A 16,666-nucleotide genomic window follows, 5' to 3' on the forward strand; every position below is an offset into this window, starting at 1 on the left:
ACACACACACACACACACACACACACACACACACACACACACACACACACACACACAGGCAGATAAGGAAAAATATACACATTCTGACCTTGATAAAAATGCACTCTCACATTAAACTAAGAAAACTATATTAGACTAAATCTTTATCTATACCTGGATGCTGACTATTAGATGTCTCAAATTCTTATTCAATAATATTAGAAATAAAATATTTCTTACATTACTGCACAAAATCAATGCAAACTGTTTAATATTACTGAAAATTTTACAGAAAATGGGGTATATAAATTTCAGTGGTAGTACATAAATGCTCTTTCCTAAAACTGAGATCCTTCTCATCTAAGCAAACATCCTTCAAATCTTTTTCTCCATCTCTATCTTCATCATCCAATGAATGAATTGATTGATTATGATCTCATTGTCTATGCCCTATATATCACACTACTACTTCATGTCTTCCCTGGCTTTTCACATCTGCCAGTAGGAAAGTGCCCTCCTCAGCCCTGCCTCAGATGGTTAGTGAGTGTATGTTGCTCACTCTCTCCTCCCCTTGCTTCTTTTCTTTTTTCTCTCAAGCTGTCTTACTCTCTCCCTCCTCCTCTCCTCTTACTCTCTCTCCTCACTCTCTCAATCTCTCTCCTTTTGATCACTTCGGTCCCTTGCTCCACTCCCTCTCCCTTACTACTCCACTGCTCTGTCACTCACTCACACACTCATACCAGCTCTCCCTGGGCACCATCTCCACCATCCTCATTGTGTCTGCGTTTTGCCAGGTGGACGCACTCCCGACAGTCACCATTTCCACCCCGGAGAGTTCCACGGTGGCTGCGCAGCCCCTTCCCCGGCTGAGCATCGGGCGGAAGACCCTGGTGGCAGCTGCTGTGGGGGTCATGCTGGTCCTGGTTCTGGTGGTCCTCATCCCTGTGCTGGTCAGCTCTGTTGGCACAGGTGGCATAGATGACAGCTCGAGCCACTACGAGATGCTGGGTACCTGCCGCATGGTTTGTGACCCCTTTCCCAGCACGGGCACGACAGGCACAGGTGTGCACGCAGGAACAGATACAGCAACCACAGGCCTACAGGTGGACAACGAGGCGGATCTGAGTGATCACAGCATCGGCCCACCGCTGCCTACTTATAGTGCTCATGGCCCACAAGGCAAACCAGGACGTCCGGGCAAGCCTGGTCCCCCAGGACCACCTGGAGAGCCAGGCCCACCAGGACCTAAAGGACCGCCAGGAGATGGTGTGGACATTGTACGGACGGGGATTCTAGGTTTAGGGGGTAAAGGAGCAGTTAGCACAACCACCTACAACACCACGCCTCGAGTGGCATTTTATGCAGGACTACGAAACCCTCAAGAAGGTTACGATATTCTACGATTTGATGACGTGGTGACTAATATTGGTGGTAACTATGAGGGCGCAACGGGCAAGTTCACCTGTAAGATTCCTGGCACCTACTTTTTTATCTACAACGTGCTGATGAGGGGAGGAGATGGCACCAGCATGTGGGCTGACCTGATCAAGAATGGTCTGGTGGGTAAAACTTATAACTCTTCAGACACCCTCTCAAAACACTTCCTAATGTTTAATGATTGTTGAATTTAACGAATGGAAAAACCTCAGTTTCTCAAAGAACAAATAGTAGAGAATTATCCATTTACTGACATTATGAGTTTAGAACCCTGAATCATACACTGGGATGCACCCGCATCTAAATGCTGAGGGAACAGTGTAAACAATGTGCTGGCAGTCTAAATTGAGTAGTCATGCATTCATGTGGATAGTGATTTTAGGTCTGTCTTGGTCTGGTGTTATAGTCCAGTATAATGACAATGCACAGTGGCACACTGCCAGATTGTGTATCTATGCTTATTACACATCCAATGATGTACATGTTGAAGTGAGTGGAAGGAGTGCAGCGCTATCTCAACTCTGCACACATCAAAACACAGCCTGGGGTAGTGGCTAGTTCAAAGCTGGTGCCCTTTGAAATACAACAAACTTCATGGAGCCCTGATGTACTAGTATGCGTTATCAGACTGCCTGTCAGGCCCAGCGTTTCAATATCCAATCATGATATTTGCTATATTCATAGATAATTTTGTAATGTCTTTAAAGCCCCTGGTGATGACACTGATCAAACACCATGTAAATCTGAGCCTTGACATTTTCCTGCAAACATCTCAGCCAGGCTGCAACAGGCTGTACAGAGAGTGGACACAATAACATATACACCTGTACATTATAATGCAATCTGGTACAATGGTCACACAGTAAATGCCATATTTGTGAAGCTAATAGAGATACATTTTTGTGAAGACATTCATAGAACTGTAGGTTCAACTCGCCATAGTTTTTGGTGTTTTACTAAGTTGCATGGCAGGGCACACCATATGATGTGGACTTTCAAATAATTTCAAGATACACCACACTAAACACATTTTGCTGTCATATTGGATTGCATCATACAGTTTGCTGTTTGTCTTGTTTTGTCCCTAAGGAACAAAATACCTCACACTGCAATCCAAGACAACACACCACCAAATAACATCTCTTAGACACAGTGTCCACAAAAATAGACATGTTAAGTTTCACAAATGTAGTATTTATTCATATTGATGGCATTAGATACTGTAGGTATCCATGTTATCCTCCACCCCCTATGTATTGTGACTGTAAGCTTGCATTTTTGTAAATAAGGGTTAATAGCAGGGATGTGCACAGACATTTTAAGGGGCAGTGGCTAAATTAAAAAAAGGGCACCCTCACCCTTCCCCACTCCTCATCCTGATGTTGGTACACTACAGCATATCAAATAGTATGTCAAACCACACACATACTTCACTTCTTACCACAAAGATTAGAATTGTGCACTTACATTGTTAAAAATGCATAAAATGCTAATTAAATATAAAACTGGGCAGTAAAAAGGTAATAATAAAATGAAGCTGCTTACTTTTTACTTAAACAAAAGAAAAAGAGACAAATATACTTACTGGAGACACAGTGTGTAGCTAGATATTTTAATTATAATGATTCAACTGTAGGCTGACTTTGTAAAGACTTCCTTAAGCTGCCTCCCCCAGCTCTTAACCTCTCAGCCTCTGTCTGCTATCTTTATAAGGGCAATGACACTACATTTACATTATTTTTCTCACACTGTCTTAAGCAACGAGCTTATGAGCTCCAAGAAATCTAATGAAACAAGATAAAACCATTAACAAATAGCTTACTTAATATGGACATGAATTCTTCTAAAGAAATTAAAGCATCACTGAAAATGTTGCCAAATCCTTGTAGACATGACTAGGTTCATGCTAATAGTTACAAAAGAGTTACCACATACAGTAACCAAACACAAATGCAGTCTCTATGTGGTTAATGAGGACCGATTAAGGACAAAACAGTCATGTAAACTTGGCATCAGGCAAACATTTAAATGAACTATGACTCCTGATTAAATCGCCTTCATAATGATACAACTTCAGTTGTGTTTATTCACACATGAAGAAATAAAGAAAGGTCTAAAGGGAAAGGGTGAGAAATGAATGACCAGCTTCAACAATATGATCATTAATTATGTATTTATTTGGTCCATGGGGAGGCACTTTAGCCAAAGAGGGCAAAGTGGTGTTGGGACAACATAGCCACTATACTCCGCATCTCCCTGGTTAAAATGACAATATTACTGATACAAGTTATTATTTGTCACATTTACGACATAAAGTAGGATACTGTGAATGAAATTTTCAGTCAGTGTTTTTTGTCAACGGTGGACATCATGCTGCTGCAGTAGAGCTGAGGGTGGACACAGGGAGGGAAGGGAGCTCTGGCTGTATTGCCCTCATGTCTCATAAATCCATCATCATACGGTCATCTGTGGCTCAACCTCTCCTCTCAGACCCTGCAGCCTCTTGACATCCACTTTTGTACTCCAATGGCACTAATTAGAACTCCACGTTCCTATTTTGGTTCTAACTTAGTTTAGAACCTGTCGCTAGTATTTGTAGTTGGTCTGGTGAAGTTGCAGCGGAACAGCCAACCTGGCAACCCAGATCATTATACATTAGCTAAAGCTTAGAGGGGATATGTCCTTCAGTGGCTAGCTGTACATGCAAAGCAACTTATAACACCCTCTGTAATTATCCTGTGTTGACACGATGACACTTATATTCAGGAGAACATGGCATTTTCAGTGCTCCGCCCAGAAAAAGGTGGATGTACTGTAAGAGTAGAACACGAGGCAAAGAGATTCACTGCCATCCGTCCTCAGAGGCAGACTGACTCAAGCCTGACCCTTTCAGTTGAGTCATGAAAGAAAAACAAGATATTCAACATAGGAAACACACTTTACACTCTCAAATGCAGTGCACACTTCAAATATTTCTTTCTTAAAATAAGATCTTTTTGGTCAATTCACACTGTTGCAAACACATGTGGTCACATGTCAGCCAGTGAAGCAGCAGCTCATTTATTGTTTATGTGCATTAAATTAAGCATATGTTTCAATATCATCATCAACTTCAGTAATGTCATCTTAATATTATCCTTTAGGCCTTATTAATAATAATTAATATAATTAGCATTTTGCTATTATCTGTTTTTTTCCGTTCACTTTTTCAATTCAGCGGGCTTTATTGGCATGGGAAACAGATAACAGTTAACATTGCCAAAGCAAGTGTGAAATAAAAACATATACATAAACAGAAGGAATGGGCTATTAAAATATATACAGATTAGTAAGATAATAATAATAATAAAATAATAATAATAGTTAATCTTTTCCTCAGCATTCTACCGTTTACATGTCTTCACTTCCTCTCTCCTTGTCTGTGTGTGTGTGTCATATTCCAGGTCAGGGCCAGCGCCATTGCCCAAGACCAGGACCAGAGTTATGACTATGCCAGCAACAGTGTCATCCTTCATTTGGATGCAGGCGATGAGGTTTTCATAAAATTGGATGGGGGCAAGGCTCACGGGGGCAACAGCAACAAATATAGCACCTTCTCAGGGTTCATCCTCTATGCTGACTGAAGACTAGACAGGACGTGGGCTCAGAGGTGAAAGGTCACAGCCAGAGGACATTCACTTCCTGACTTTCACTTGGTTCTTGCAGTAAGGTTTATGTTGCCCATAGCCACTGATCCACAGTCAGATTGTTTTTACAGATGTTTAAGATCGGCAGTGATACAGCGATTAAGGCTGTGGATCTGTGGTTATCGGTAACTATCTACCTCCTCATCCATACGTTCCATTGTATACAGGGTGCCTATGCTGCTATTTGATGGACGCGAGCAACGTTACAGTGACAGTCACTGCCATGTGTCATGCTGAGGTGCAGTAACAAATCTGACAGTGCAGAAGCCTCTCCATCATTTTTGAGCTGTCATTTCAAATTCAAGTCTGGAAATCCAACAGTTGTGGCGACTGCAGTGTTTGTAAATGTGCTGTTAGGATTTATGTTAAGATTATGTTTTTTCATGCTGTTTGTATGACAAGATGTTGTGACTGAGGAGATATATTCTGCCCCAAGAAATACTAATTAGTCAAATCCTGGACGCCAAAATGAGATTATGCTTGTACTGAATGGCAGACAGTGTCACAAAATGTATTGTGTCTCGGTGTGATGATTTGGAAAATCATGTCATATCAGCCCATTATATTTGGCATATGTTCGTGTATAACCTGTACATTTGATATTGATGTCTGAACACAGTCAAAGTAGTGTACATACACCATATTGTGTGTCTATTACAGAATATAGCTGTTGATAGATAGTTGTACAATTATCACGTAATGGTTAATGTGCTCATTTGTAAAGATTGAATTATTTAATGCATGAAACACCTATTAAAATGTTCTGTGTGTTTCCACAAATGAAAAAGAGAAAAACTGTGATTTTAAACAAAGTTTAAATAGCTAGGTGTGGGCTTAAGTAGCATCTATTCCTGTTGCTTTTACTTTTAATGTCCATGATTTTTTATTAAAAAATTTTTTTTTTGCATTTCCTCTCACATTATGGGGTTAATGTCAGTCACATCATCTATTTCTTGATCAGCTGTTCTGATCTCTCATTTTCCAGTGAAACCAACCTTTAGTCCTGCAAATGTTACACACAAGAGAGCCATGCCAGCCCAGCGAGAGGCAATCAACGCAAAGATGATCACTGAGGGAAAGGGAGAGGAAATCACAGCTGTGTTAAATGCCAAATGAAGCGGGAGATGATTGTGTTTCACAATCAAAGGAGAAATGTGTTTTTTCCTCTAATGGGTGTGGAGACGCTGAGATATAGCGGGAGAAAGTCAGGGGACGGGTGTTAGAACATATCATGACAAAGCTTAGATCAGTGTCGGAAAGTAATCCAGGGCAAATTAGGCTCTGCTGTGACAGCGACACAAGTGTCAGAGACAAGAAAATAGCTTCCAGGCCTAAACTGTAAAAACCAATATACTTTTCTGTTTTCTTAAGAGCTCACTTTGATATTGTGAAATTCTTTGGACATAATTCCCCTTTGACACGGGCCACGCATGGTCCAAAACTGTTTCTTATATAGTTTGAAACACCAAGTTAAGAGTTCAAGATCAAAAGTTTTGAGGGTGTTAAGAAGTGAAGATATGGAAACCATGTCAAAATGCACATTTACTCATTCACTGAAGCTAATAAAACTGAATGTCAGCCCAATGTTTGTCTGTTAAACTGCTCTATGCAGAGAAGACCAGGAAGCCCTCTGGTCTAAACTTAAGCTTGTCTTAAGACAGCAGAATTCCTCCAGACACAATTAAGACTGAGGGTCCATGCCTAAGCAGAGGTCACCCAAGCCACAGGCAGCTGAGCACTAGCACAGGCTGTTTTCTCCTTGCAGGGTGTATGAGCACATCGTCAAATTAGAGACTTCATGTCACAATGTCAAAGACAAACGCCCCCGGTCTGTGAGAAACAGCTTTCACTGCTGAAACCATTGGAACTGAACATTGCCCGAGAGTCTGCAACATCTGTACTTTTCCTGAAGTCCTTGGGGAGAAACACAAACGCACCAAAATCATTCTTACGTAAAAACACTTAAGAGACCTTGAAGATTAAGCCAGAAGTTCAACAGTATTTACTGTTTCAAAATGTATGAATGAGTGACATAAAATGCACCTGGATTAATTTGTAGGCAGTTTTATTTGTGCTTGCTGTTCCTGCCTTGATTCCCACAACGTAAAGTACTTTAGCTGTGCCATCATGTTAGCAGATAATACAAATTACTGCATCTTATTGCATAGATAAAAAGGAACCCCCTATTTAGCCTTATACCCATCCTTTTTTGAGGTGTTTATTGAGGTCAGAGTCACACTGGCACACAGGGGTAAGCCCAAAACCATCTGTGGAAACCTCTGTGTAAAATGTAGAGAAATTCTCTTGGCAGGCACCATCTTTGCCTCATCCTGCAAAACTGGGTGATCTGTACTCAAGCTACTGTGCTTGTATAAGTGACACAAACCCCTCCTCAGGGGTGTTTGGTTTTGATGGTGACTTTAGTTGAACAACCTACCCAACAGGACGCTCTGGGGCCGGTGTTTTAATTTGTGATGAAACAGCATCTGGACTATACACGACGCTTGAACCTTTGTCTCATATTTCATCTCATGTCCTCCCTGACTTTAAGCAGGTCCCGGATTTGACGATAAGTATTCCCCTGAGAAGTGCTGTAAGCTGCTTTTTGTTGACGTAAGCTTCGTCTCTTGGACTTGGCTGTGGGGATATTTTGGGATTTTCTACTGTACCTCTTTTCATCATGTGTAAGTACAGGGATTTGAAAGATTATGTCTCTACTGAAGACATTTTAATTGAGGTAATCTCCAGCGAATGCAAACGTAACTGAAGGAAATTTTGATTCATTCACTCCCACCCACTCCCTATCACTGAGACTTCAGCTTGACATTTGCAGGGGCCAAATGGTAAGGTGTGAGGCTTATCAGGCTGCAGCAGAGTGTGTGTGCGTGTTTGTGGGTCTGCGTGTGTGGGTCAGGGTATTGGTCAGCGTGTGTGTGTCCCTGCATGTGTCTTTAGTCTAAATGAGACAGGAGAATGCAAGGCTTGGAGAGGGAACCTCCTCTGAAATGTCTCAAGTGACGTTAATAAGCCCTTGGTGTTGTTATCTTGAGCGCACCCACTTAACTCACCAGGGGAGAGCCACATTAGAGATAGATGCTTTAATTGTCGAGCTAAATTGCCCCTTTGTGCTCATGTATACTTCCTCCCACCAAATGTACAGCCACCTTCCCACACTTATATGCACAAATGGTTTTACTTGTGTGAGCTTGCACCTAAGAAGATGTTTTCTTAGATTTTAACACAAAGACTACAAAAATCTCTACTTGGCAGCACAAATAGTCACACATGTCCTAATTAAGTTACTTTTGACATGGCGCAAACAGCGAGAACACACTGGAGAACCCAAAAGACAACTTGACTAAGAGTCTACAGCCATGCTAGCATCTCTGTGAGGCTGCACTCTGAGTGGTGCTTTGCTAACATGCTCACAATGATAATGCTAACATATTGATGTTTAGCAGGTATAATGTTTACCATGTTCATCTTAGTTTAGGTTGTGTCGTATTTAGCACTTAACACAAAGTTCAGCCCAATAGTACAATAGTACAATCCAATAGTTGTTGAGACATTTCACTGAAAGCCACAAATGTGAACTTCGGGTGGTGCTAGAGGAAAAGTCAGTGGATCTCCTAAGTCATTAGTATTGATTGTCTGGGAGCCATGAATGTCTGCACTTCTCTGCTAATCTATCTGGTGGCTGTTGAGATATTTCATGAAATAGGTTAAAAGTTTGACCTGCTGGTGGCGTTAGAGGAAAAGTCAGTTGATCACAAAAGTCATTATGATTCATCATCTGAGAACAATGGATGTCTGTACAAAAGATGTCATTGCAACCCATCCAACAGTTGTCAAGACATTTCAATAAAAGCCAAAAATGTCAAAATGCTAGTGGTGCTAGAGGAAAAGTCAGGGGATCATCAAAGTCATTAGGCTTCATCCTGTGTCTGTACAAAATTTCATGGCAACCCATCAAGTAGATGTTGTGATATTTCAGTCTGGACCAAAGTGGTGGACCGACAGACTGACATTACCATCCCTAGAGCAATGCTGCTAGCACGCCTTAAAACCAGTGTCTCCTCACCAGTGTCTGGCTGTCAATAACTACTGACATTGAACAGAATCTTTCCAGCTGCTCTGCCATCCTCTTCAGACCTGTTATCTCAAGGGTCACCACAAGCCTGTATATATCACCTTGAATACTAAAAATGAACAGCAAGTGTTATGTGTACACTAGCTGAACTAATCCTTCAGGCTACAATCTGAAATACAGCGTACTTACAGCACTTCTCTGAAATTTTCATCAAGAGTTTGCACAGAGTCTTTATTTTGTGTGTGGACTTGCATGGTTGACAGTGGCATGTTTATGCATCATTGTATAAGGCAGGTTAACAAATGCAGCATTCCTTTTATACAACATCGCATCAACAATCCTGTCATGACTGCGAAAGGAGGGCTCTTTTAACATTAATTATTATTATTGCCTAGTACACAGTATGTCCTCAAAATCTCAATAAATACAATGAAAGGCATGATTACATGGAAGTAGCAGGAAATGATTGATCTCTGTGAGACCTTAAATCTTGCTTGTATTGTGAAAAGGACAATGCTTTCATCAGTTTCTGCTGCTTCCTCATCAGTTTTCTCAGCTTTGTGGCGAAATGGTCAGCAAAGCCAGAGGGGAGATATGCTTTCGTGATAAGCTATTCCCGTGCAGTTATACTGCTAATGCTTAAGTACTGATTTGATATGATTCACCAGCTAGTTACATGACATGCATATGTCTGACCCTGCATATTTTTGTAGATACCGGGTAACCACAAGGTACAGTAGTGGGTAACAAAACTGAAGTTTGGGGAAAATGCTGTTAACACTAATATTCTGTGAAACCTATTAAGTAATTATGTATTTCACAGTTATGAAATGCTATCAGAGCTGCAGGGGTACAGTAAGGTAACAAAAGGGGCTTTGGGAAAATTACTTGAAACTCTGATGGAGGGGTTTTTAGAGACTATATAAAACATACGGGGTATGTCTCAAAATGGCAACAGAGGTATTCACTAATGTTGGGGTACAACAATGTAGTTTGGGGTACAAAGCTTGAAGGAAAGGGGTACTAATCTTGGAATAATGTTGGACTTATAACATTACTACAATGGTGATTAAGCCTACCATCTTTTATTCTTTGGACTGACTACAATGTTGGTGCTGTTCCTTATAGTACAACAAATAATTTTCCCCTTTGCTCATGGCAGTTGTAAGGTAAGGTTGTCCCAACAGAAAATGCTGTGGAGATAGTTGTTAGAGAACCCTGACCACCTTTTATGTATGGTCACAATACAGCTACAATAAAGAAAACAAAATACACGTAAATTTGCAGGTTGTATTATAAAGTGTTACCCAATTTCTTATCAATGTTCCAGTGTTGCTTACACACTCCTGCCGATGGTCTCACACTATTCTACTGATCTACAGGTGGCACTAACATGCCAAGATGTACAGCAATGCGCCAACGAAGACAGGTAAGATGAAGACAGTGCAAGCTAGTGAACATGGATGTAAACAATGCTGGATTTTAAAATACTTTAAGTTGAGTTTGCAAATGTTTTATGAGGAATGTTTTTACCAATGTGTTTTGGTGAGTAACACTGAATGTAAATGCAACTTCTGTTTGTTTACAAGAAAATTCCACAGGGCACCTTTAATTTGAAAAGATCTAATATTGTGAACAGATGTAACTCGGGTGGCAGACGGGATGAATACACATAATAGAGAATGTAGGGCAGACATACATGCGCAGAATCATCATCTTGCATTATATTAGATAATGTATGCATGGGTGCATTACCACATGTTCTAGCCCTCCTCCTATCCCCCACTTTCTTCCCCATCATCATGCTTGTTCTGGGGACTGTCCAGCGTGTCAGTGACTCAATACCGACGTCCTTGTTCCCTCATGGCCCCTGACTGAGCCGGGGCTAACACGTAAGGACAGGTTGAGTCATGTGGCTGGGGACGCTCCGCTGGCACATTGCCTGTCTCTTCACCTCACCGCAGTCTCGTGGATGCAGCCTGACAACGAGCTACGGAGGCGCTGCGAGTGCCCCTTCCTCAGCATGACACCAGATGCCAGAGTTCAAGAACACTACAGTCGTTACAGTTGCTCAGGCCAGTTTATTCTACCCGTTGGTGTCGAGCTGCATTTGTGACCTGTTGTGCTAAGGGTGAGTGGGCCGTGGCTTTGAGGGATTTTCATCATTGCTGTTTTTGTCAGTTTGTGCTTTATCAAAATGATCATCCTATTTTAAACAACATTTCATCTTAAAGAAGTGGTCCTCACCTGCCAATAACTCACAAATTTTCATGTTAAAAATGTTGAATAGATTCAAAAGACAAATCCAGATCAACAACCTTGGAGACAGAAAACATTCCAGGTGATACAACATTTCGAGTTTTGTATTTTAAATGTAATTTTAAAAAATCTGTACCCATCTCTCTTTAACCTGCGTCATTCACTGTTGCTTCGATCAAATATTTCCCAGAAAGACCATTGTCAACCCAGAGAGATGAAACCCCCTCCTGTGTGTTCCTTGAATCCACATAAAGACAGCTACAATAAATGTGATTGTGGTGTCAAGTGCCAGTGCAGAACAGTGTGAAACCTTGGCAATTATTTACAAAAAAGCTTAACAGATGACAAATCCATAAATGTGGGAGGTGTGGATGCTTTATATTCTGGTACACTGAGGTCAATGGTTTCTATACCTCTTTTATGTGGAATTTTTCACAGTATGATTTTTGTTGTCTGTGCAAAATGGTGAGTTTAGAAGGAGGCTGTTCAGAGCAACTGAAACATGCACTTTTACTATTGATGTTTTAAATAACTACAAAATTATGTGCAATCAAACATTGCAGCTACTCTGGAAATGTCTTGACGGATGTTTGCGCCTGTTATGATACACCGTGGCTGGACCCAAAAGCACGACTTGCACAGAGGGAGTTCAAGTATTTAGTTTCGGTTTATTGTAAAACACAATGAGTAACCATGAGTGTGGAGGTAATGAGTGTGAAGTGTGAGCCGGTGGACTGGGTGAAGACAGTGGGCTGGCAAGAGACTGGTGAGAGCAGGCTGAGGTGGAGCAGCGGAAGGTCCATGGTGAGGTCTTCCTGGAAAGCCGGCGAGTAACTTGGAGGCAGGTGAGAGGAACGAATCTGAACACAAGGAGTCAGAGAGTTAGTCAGGGTTTCAGATAACATGAAGACAATTCTTTCAGAGCGGTAAGCCAGAGGCCACAGCATAATACCACTTGTGTAAACAGACAACCTGGCAAAGACTGGTGAGAAGAGCCGGGTAGATATACTACCAGGTGTTGATTGGTGGATGGAGAGCAGGTGAGCAGCAGCAGATGAGTAGCAGGTGTGTCAGTCTCTGATTGGAAGTTCACCGGAGGCCATGCCCTGCAGCACACACACACACACACACACACACACACGTAGACAAACACAGGAGAGGAACCAATAGGGAACAAACAGACAGAGACACTAGGAATGGTATGCTGTACCATGACAGCGTCATCATAACTACTTTTGATCACTAATCTGTGGGAGCAAGAAAAGCACACCTACCCTGCCAATACCTGTTTTTAGCCCCGACATGGCTCTAGAGATGGCAATGTCGGTTGGTCGGTCCACTACTTTGGTAAATATCTGAACTATATACACAGTACAGATATCCATGGTGCCCCAACAATGAATCATACTGACTTCGGTGATCCCCTGACTTTTCCTCTCATGCCACCATGAGGTTGAAATTTGTGGTTTTGAGTGAAATGTCCATCTCAGTAAGCCATGACAGTGAGTCACCATGACTATACCAGGACTAGTGGTGGAATGCACAGTACTACAATACTTTTACTCCACTACGTTTATTTGACAGCTAAAGTTACTGGTTATTTTGCATATTTTCATACAAAACATATGACATACAGCTTCTAAAAAATTATGCATTGTTCTCCTTGCAAAATTTACTTCTTGTCAAATCATTTTAGGCTGCAATTGAGTCAGTTTTATTGACTGTTTTATTATCTTGTAAAAAGTGAAGTCTGCAAGTGTGGTCTGAATATTTCAACCTGTTTTCAATGCAAATCAACTTCTTTCAAGACTTTTCTAAAATCAACTTTTTCATAATTCTACTGCCACAATCTGCTTTTTCTTTAATTATTGTGCCATTTCTAGAACATGAAAAAACTGATTTAAAAACAGATTGAAATATTCTCACTGCACTGTAAAATAAGGACTCAATTGCAGACAGAAATGTCTTTATAAGATTGAGGTTTTTGCAGATTATACATCCCAACACTTTGTTGGGAGAATGTTTCTTACACATTATTGCATCAGTGATATTTTTTATAGAATAGATAACTCTATGAAGGGGGCCATTCGGCATAATGAGTATTTTTACTTCAGTAAGATTCTGAATGCAGCACTTTTACTTGTTGTTGAGTATTTTTACACTGTGCAGGCCCACACAGTCCTGAGAGAAGGTCTAATTAGTCAAATAAGTTAAAAAAAAATCTGTGTAGGGGCTTTAACATTTAGGACCTCATTGTTGTTTTAATGCACACATATACACTAGTCACCCTTCTCCACACACAGACACACACACACACTCACATACACACATAAATGCTGCTATATTGATATTGTTTTTGCTACATGTACCACATGCTCATTTGCACTACCGGACTATTTATTTATACATATACTGCATCATTTGCACTCCAGTACTATGTACTGAATACTGCAATAACTCATCTACTGCACTGTTAACTATTTCCATAAATTGCACTACTTTATATTCATTGCACTACTGTTCTGCCCAGTCCAATTCATTATTATACATATCCATCAGTATACTTCGGTTCATAGTAATGCCATATGTATATAATGTCCATAGTACCACTTGTAAATTATGTTCATAATACTGCTCTATCCTGCATTTATGCACACACTTTATATCCTGCACTTGCTTATTGCACTTCTGGTTAGACCTAAACTGCATTTTGTTGCCTTGTACTTGTACATGTGTAATGACAATAAAGTTGAATATAATCTAATCTAAATACATAAATGCTAAAACCATAACTGCGAATATCTTGTATTAAAGTGGTCGTATTATGCTTTTTGGCTTTTTCCCTGTCCTTTATTGTGTTATATATCTTTTTTGTGTATGTAATAGGTTTGCAAAGTGAAACAGCCCAAAGTCCACCCCAAAGGTAGTTAGCCTCTCCACAGAAAACTCTGCTCCTGAACTGCCTGAAAACAGCTCGATTGTAGTCCAGCCTTTACTTCCGTAACATATCTACATCACTATGTAACACGCGTAATAATTCATGAATTGAGCAGTTTCCACAAGTACACTTAAATAGGAAATTAAAATAACGTTAGATACCCTCCAGGCAGTCAATGGACATAAAGTTGTTACTGTGATGTAGAGACAGTGCACAGTTAAAACGTTACCTATGAAAGATAAATTAGTTACAAATTACCACTCTGAAACTCTTGCTCCAGTCTCGGTTGGGAAGCTGGTTCAGGTTGTTGGAACATGTAAGGCTGAACCGAAGCCATAGTTGCACATGAAGATGCGTCACTCGGGAGCTAAAACGGAGCGTTCAAGGCACAGGGTGAAAAGAGGTGCTGCAGCAATGAGCAGTATGAGCAAAAATATAGCGTTTTTTGAAAATTAAACCATTCAACCTATTCTGGTACAACCCCAAAATAAAATTATGAACCTGAAAATGAGCATAATATGACCACTTTAATTGACATTTCACTAAAATGGCACAACTAAAGTGCTTTCAACATCCCCTGATGAATACTGAAAGCCTATTACCCTCCTGGACCGCATGTACTTTCATTGTGGTGATAAAAAATTAGCCCCTTGAGTAAACAATTCAGACTCAAAACAACATTGACATTGTTAATGAAAATGAAGTTGTGGTGGAGTTTGGTGTAAAGATATTTATTTTTTTTGCCTTTGCCCAAGTTGTTTTACCTTCCCTCACGGCAGTAGGCGGTGGTAATGATGAAAAACCACTCAGACAGGAGATTCCAAAATGTCGATACACTGTGGTGCCATAGGCCAACTCTCTGAACATGATGGTGAAATTATAGAAGTCTTTACCCCCTGCCATCAGAAAATGATTTGCTCTGCTCCTGGAGAGGACAACACACAATAAAGCGGTGGGTTTTGCCTGCATCCATGCACTTTTACAAAGTGTAACAAGGCAACTTAAGACTTTCACCTTTTAGCTTTACACTTTCAGAATTAAACTCAATTTATATTCAGACTGAGACTTCACCACCCTTCTCTGCCTGGGGCATTTACACTTGCTGGTACAGATATAGTCTTCCTTCCATGCTCTGCACCTGGCCTCTGTATGTGTCTGAGAAAGAGACTGAGAAAAGGCACACTTGGAAATCTCTGCTGAACAGCTGGCTGCCCAGTAAAGCCTGTTACCCCCTGGATCACGATGGAGCCCGGTTTGAAATAAAGCAACCTAAAAATAGACCGTGGTCTTTATCATGGCTCTGAATGACGGACAACCCTGCATTGATTATGTTACAGTGTGTATTATGTGGACAGTTGTGTGTACTGTGTGCATGTGTGCAAAAAATTACATTGTATTTGTGGCTGTGATTTTGTGTATTACATATGTATCCAAATGTGTAGCGACGCAGCCTTGGTTCACTGCCCCCCGCCCACCACAGCCCGAGTCACTTTGCATTAATTCTGCAGTGGCTTGATAAAAACACAGAGCTGACCAGTAGGGGATTTAGACGGAGCCAAGTGAGCCACGCATACAAGTGGGACCTCAGTGCCAGGATGATCTCACCACGACCGCCCGTGGGTCTGAGTTTTCATGCCTAAGCTCTAATGTGGACAAGAGCAAGGACATCACAACTGACCATTAATACAAGTTCATTATTTTCTTCTCCTGGAGTCCTGTCACCAACACATTTTCCTGTAGGATCTAATTACATCAGTGTCTTTTGCAAAGATGATTTGGTTGGAAGTTGTATTTCAATATTGCCAATATGATTTATATTCATTATTATAGGGGCCAGAGCAGCAACGATTAGTCAATTAGTTGATCAACTGAAGATTAAGTGGCAACTATGGTCATTTTTAAGCAAAAATGCCAAACATTTGCTGGTTCCAACTTCTCAAATGTGAGGATTTGATCCTTTTCTGTCATACATGATTGTAAACAGAAAATCTTTTCACTACTTTCTTGAAAAAACAATTATCGATAATCGTTCAAATAATTGGCAGATTACACGATGATGAAAATAATCGTTAGTTGCAGCCCTAATCGGGGCACTCCACTGATTTTACACGATGATTAGTTTACTTCTCAAGCAAAGTCCTACTCAGCCGGTGAAAAGTTGTGTCTTCTGTAGTTTTGAAAGGATATTTTTAGTCTGAGAAAATAACCCTGATGATGTCACAGTGATGTCATTTGGGTTATCCTGGATTGGGACTGAGACTGCAGATTTTCAACAGA

General features: G+C 40.8%; 1 protein-coding gene across 2 annotated transcripts in view; it reads left to right on the plus strand.

Annotated features, from left to right (window-relative positions):
• LOC122867555 (C1q-related factor-like) overlaps positions 1-6,686 on the plus strand; it is a 14,935-nt gene extending 8,249 nt beyond the window's left edge. For both annotated transcript variants that reach the window (XM_044178499.1, XM_044178501.1), the window contains exons 2-3: positions 774-1,538; positions 4,860-6,686. In XM_044178499.1, coding sequence (XP_044034434.1) covers positions 891-1,538; positions 4,860-5,039 — 828 coding nt within the window. In that variant the 5' untranslated portion in view covers positions 774-890 and the 3' untranslated portion in view covers positions 5,040-6,686. The remainder of the gene's footprint in view (positions 1-773; positions 1,539-4,859) is intronic.
• The last annotated feature ends 9,980 nt before the right edge of the window (positions 6,687-16,666 follow it).

The sequence above is a fragment of the Siniperca chuatsi genome, linkage group LG20 (assembly GCF_020085105.1).
Source record: "Siniperca chuatsi isolate FFG_IHB_CAS linkage group LG20, ASM2008510v1, whole genome shotgun sequence".
In the NCBI taxonomy this organism is placed as follows: Eukaryota; Metazoa; Chordata; class Actinopteri; order Centrarchiformes; family Sinipercidae; genus Siniperca; species Siniperca chuatsi.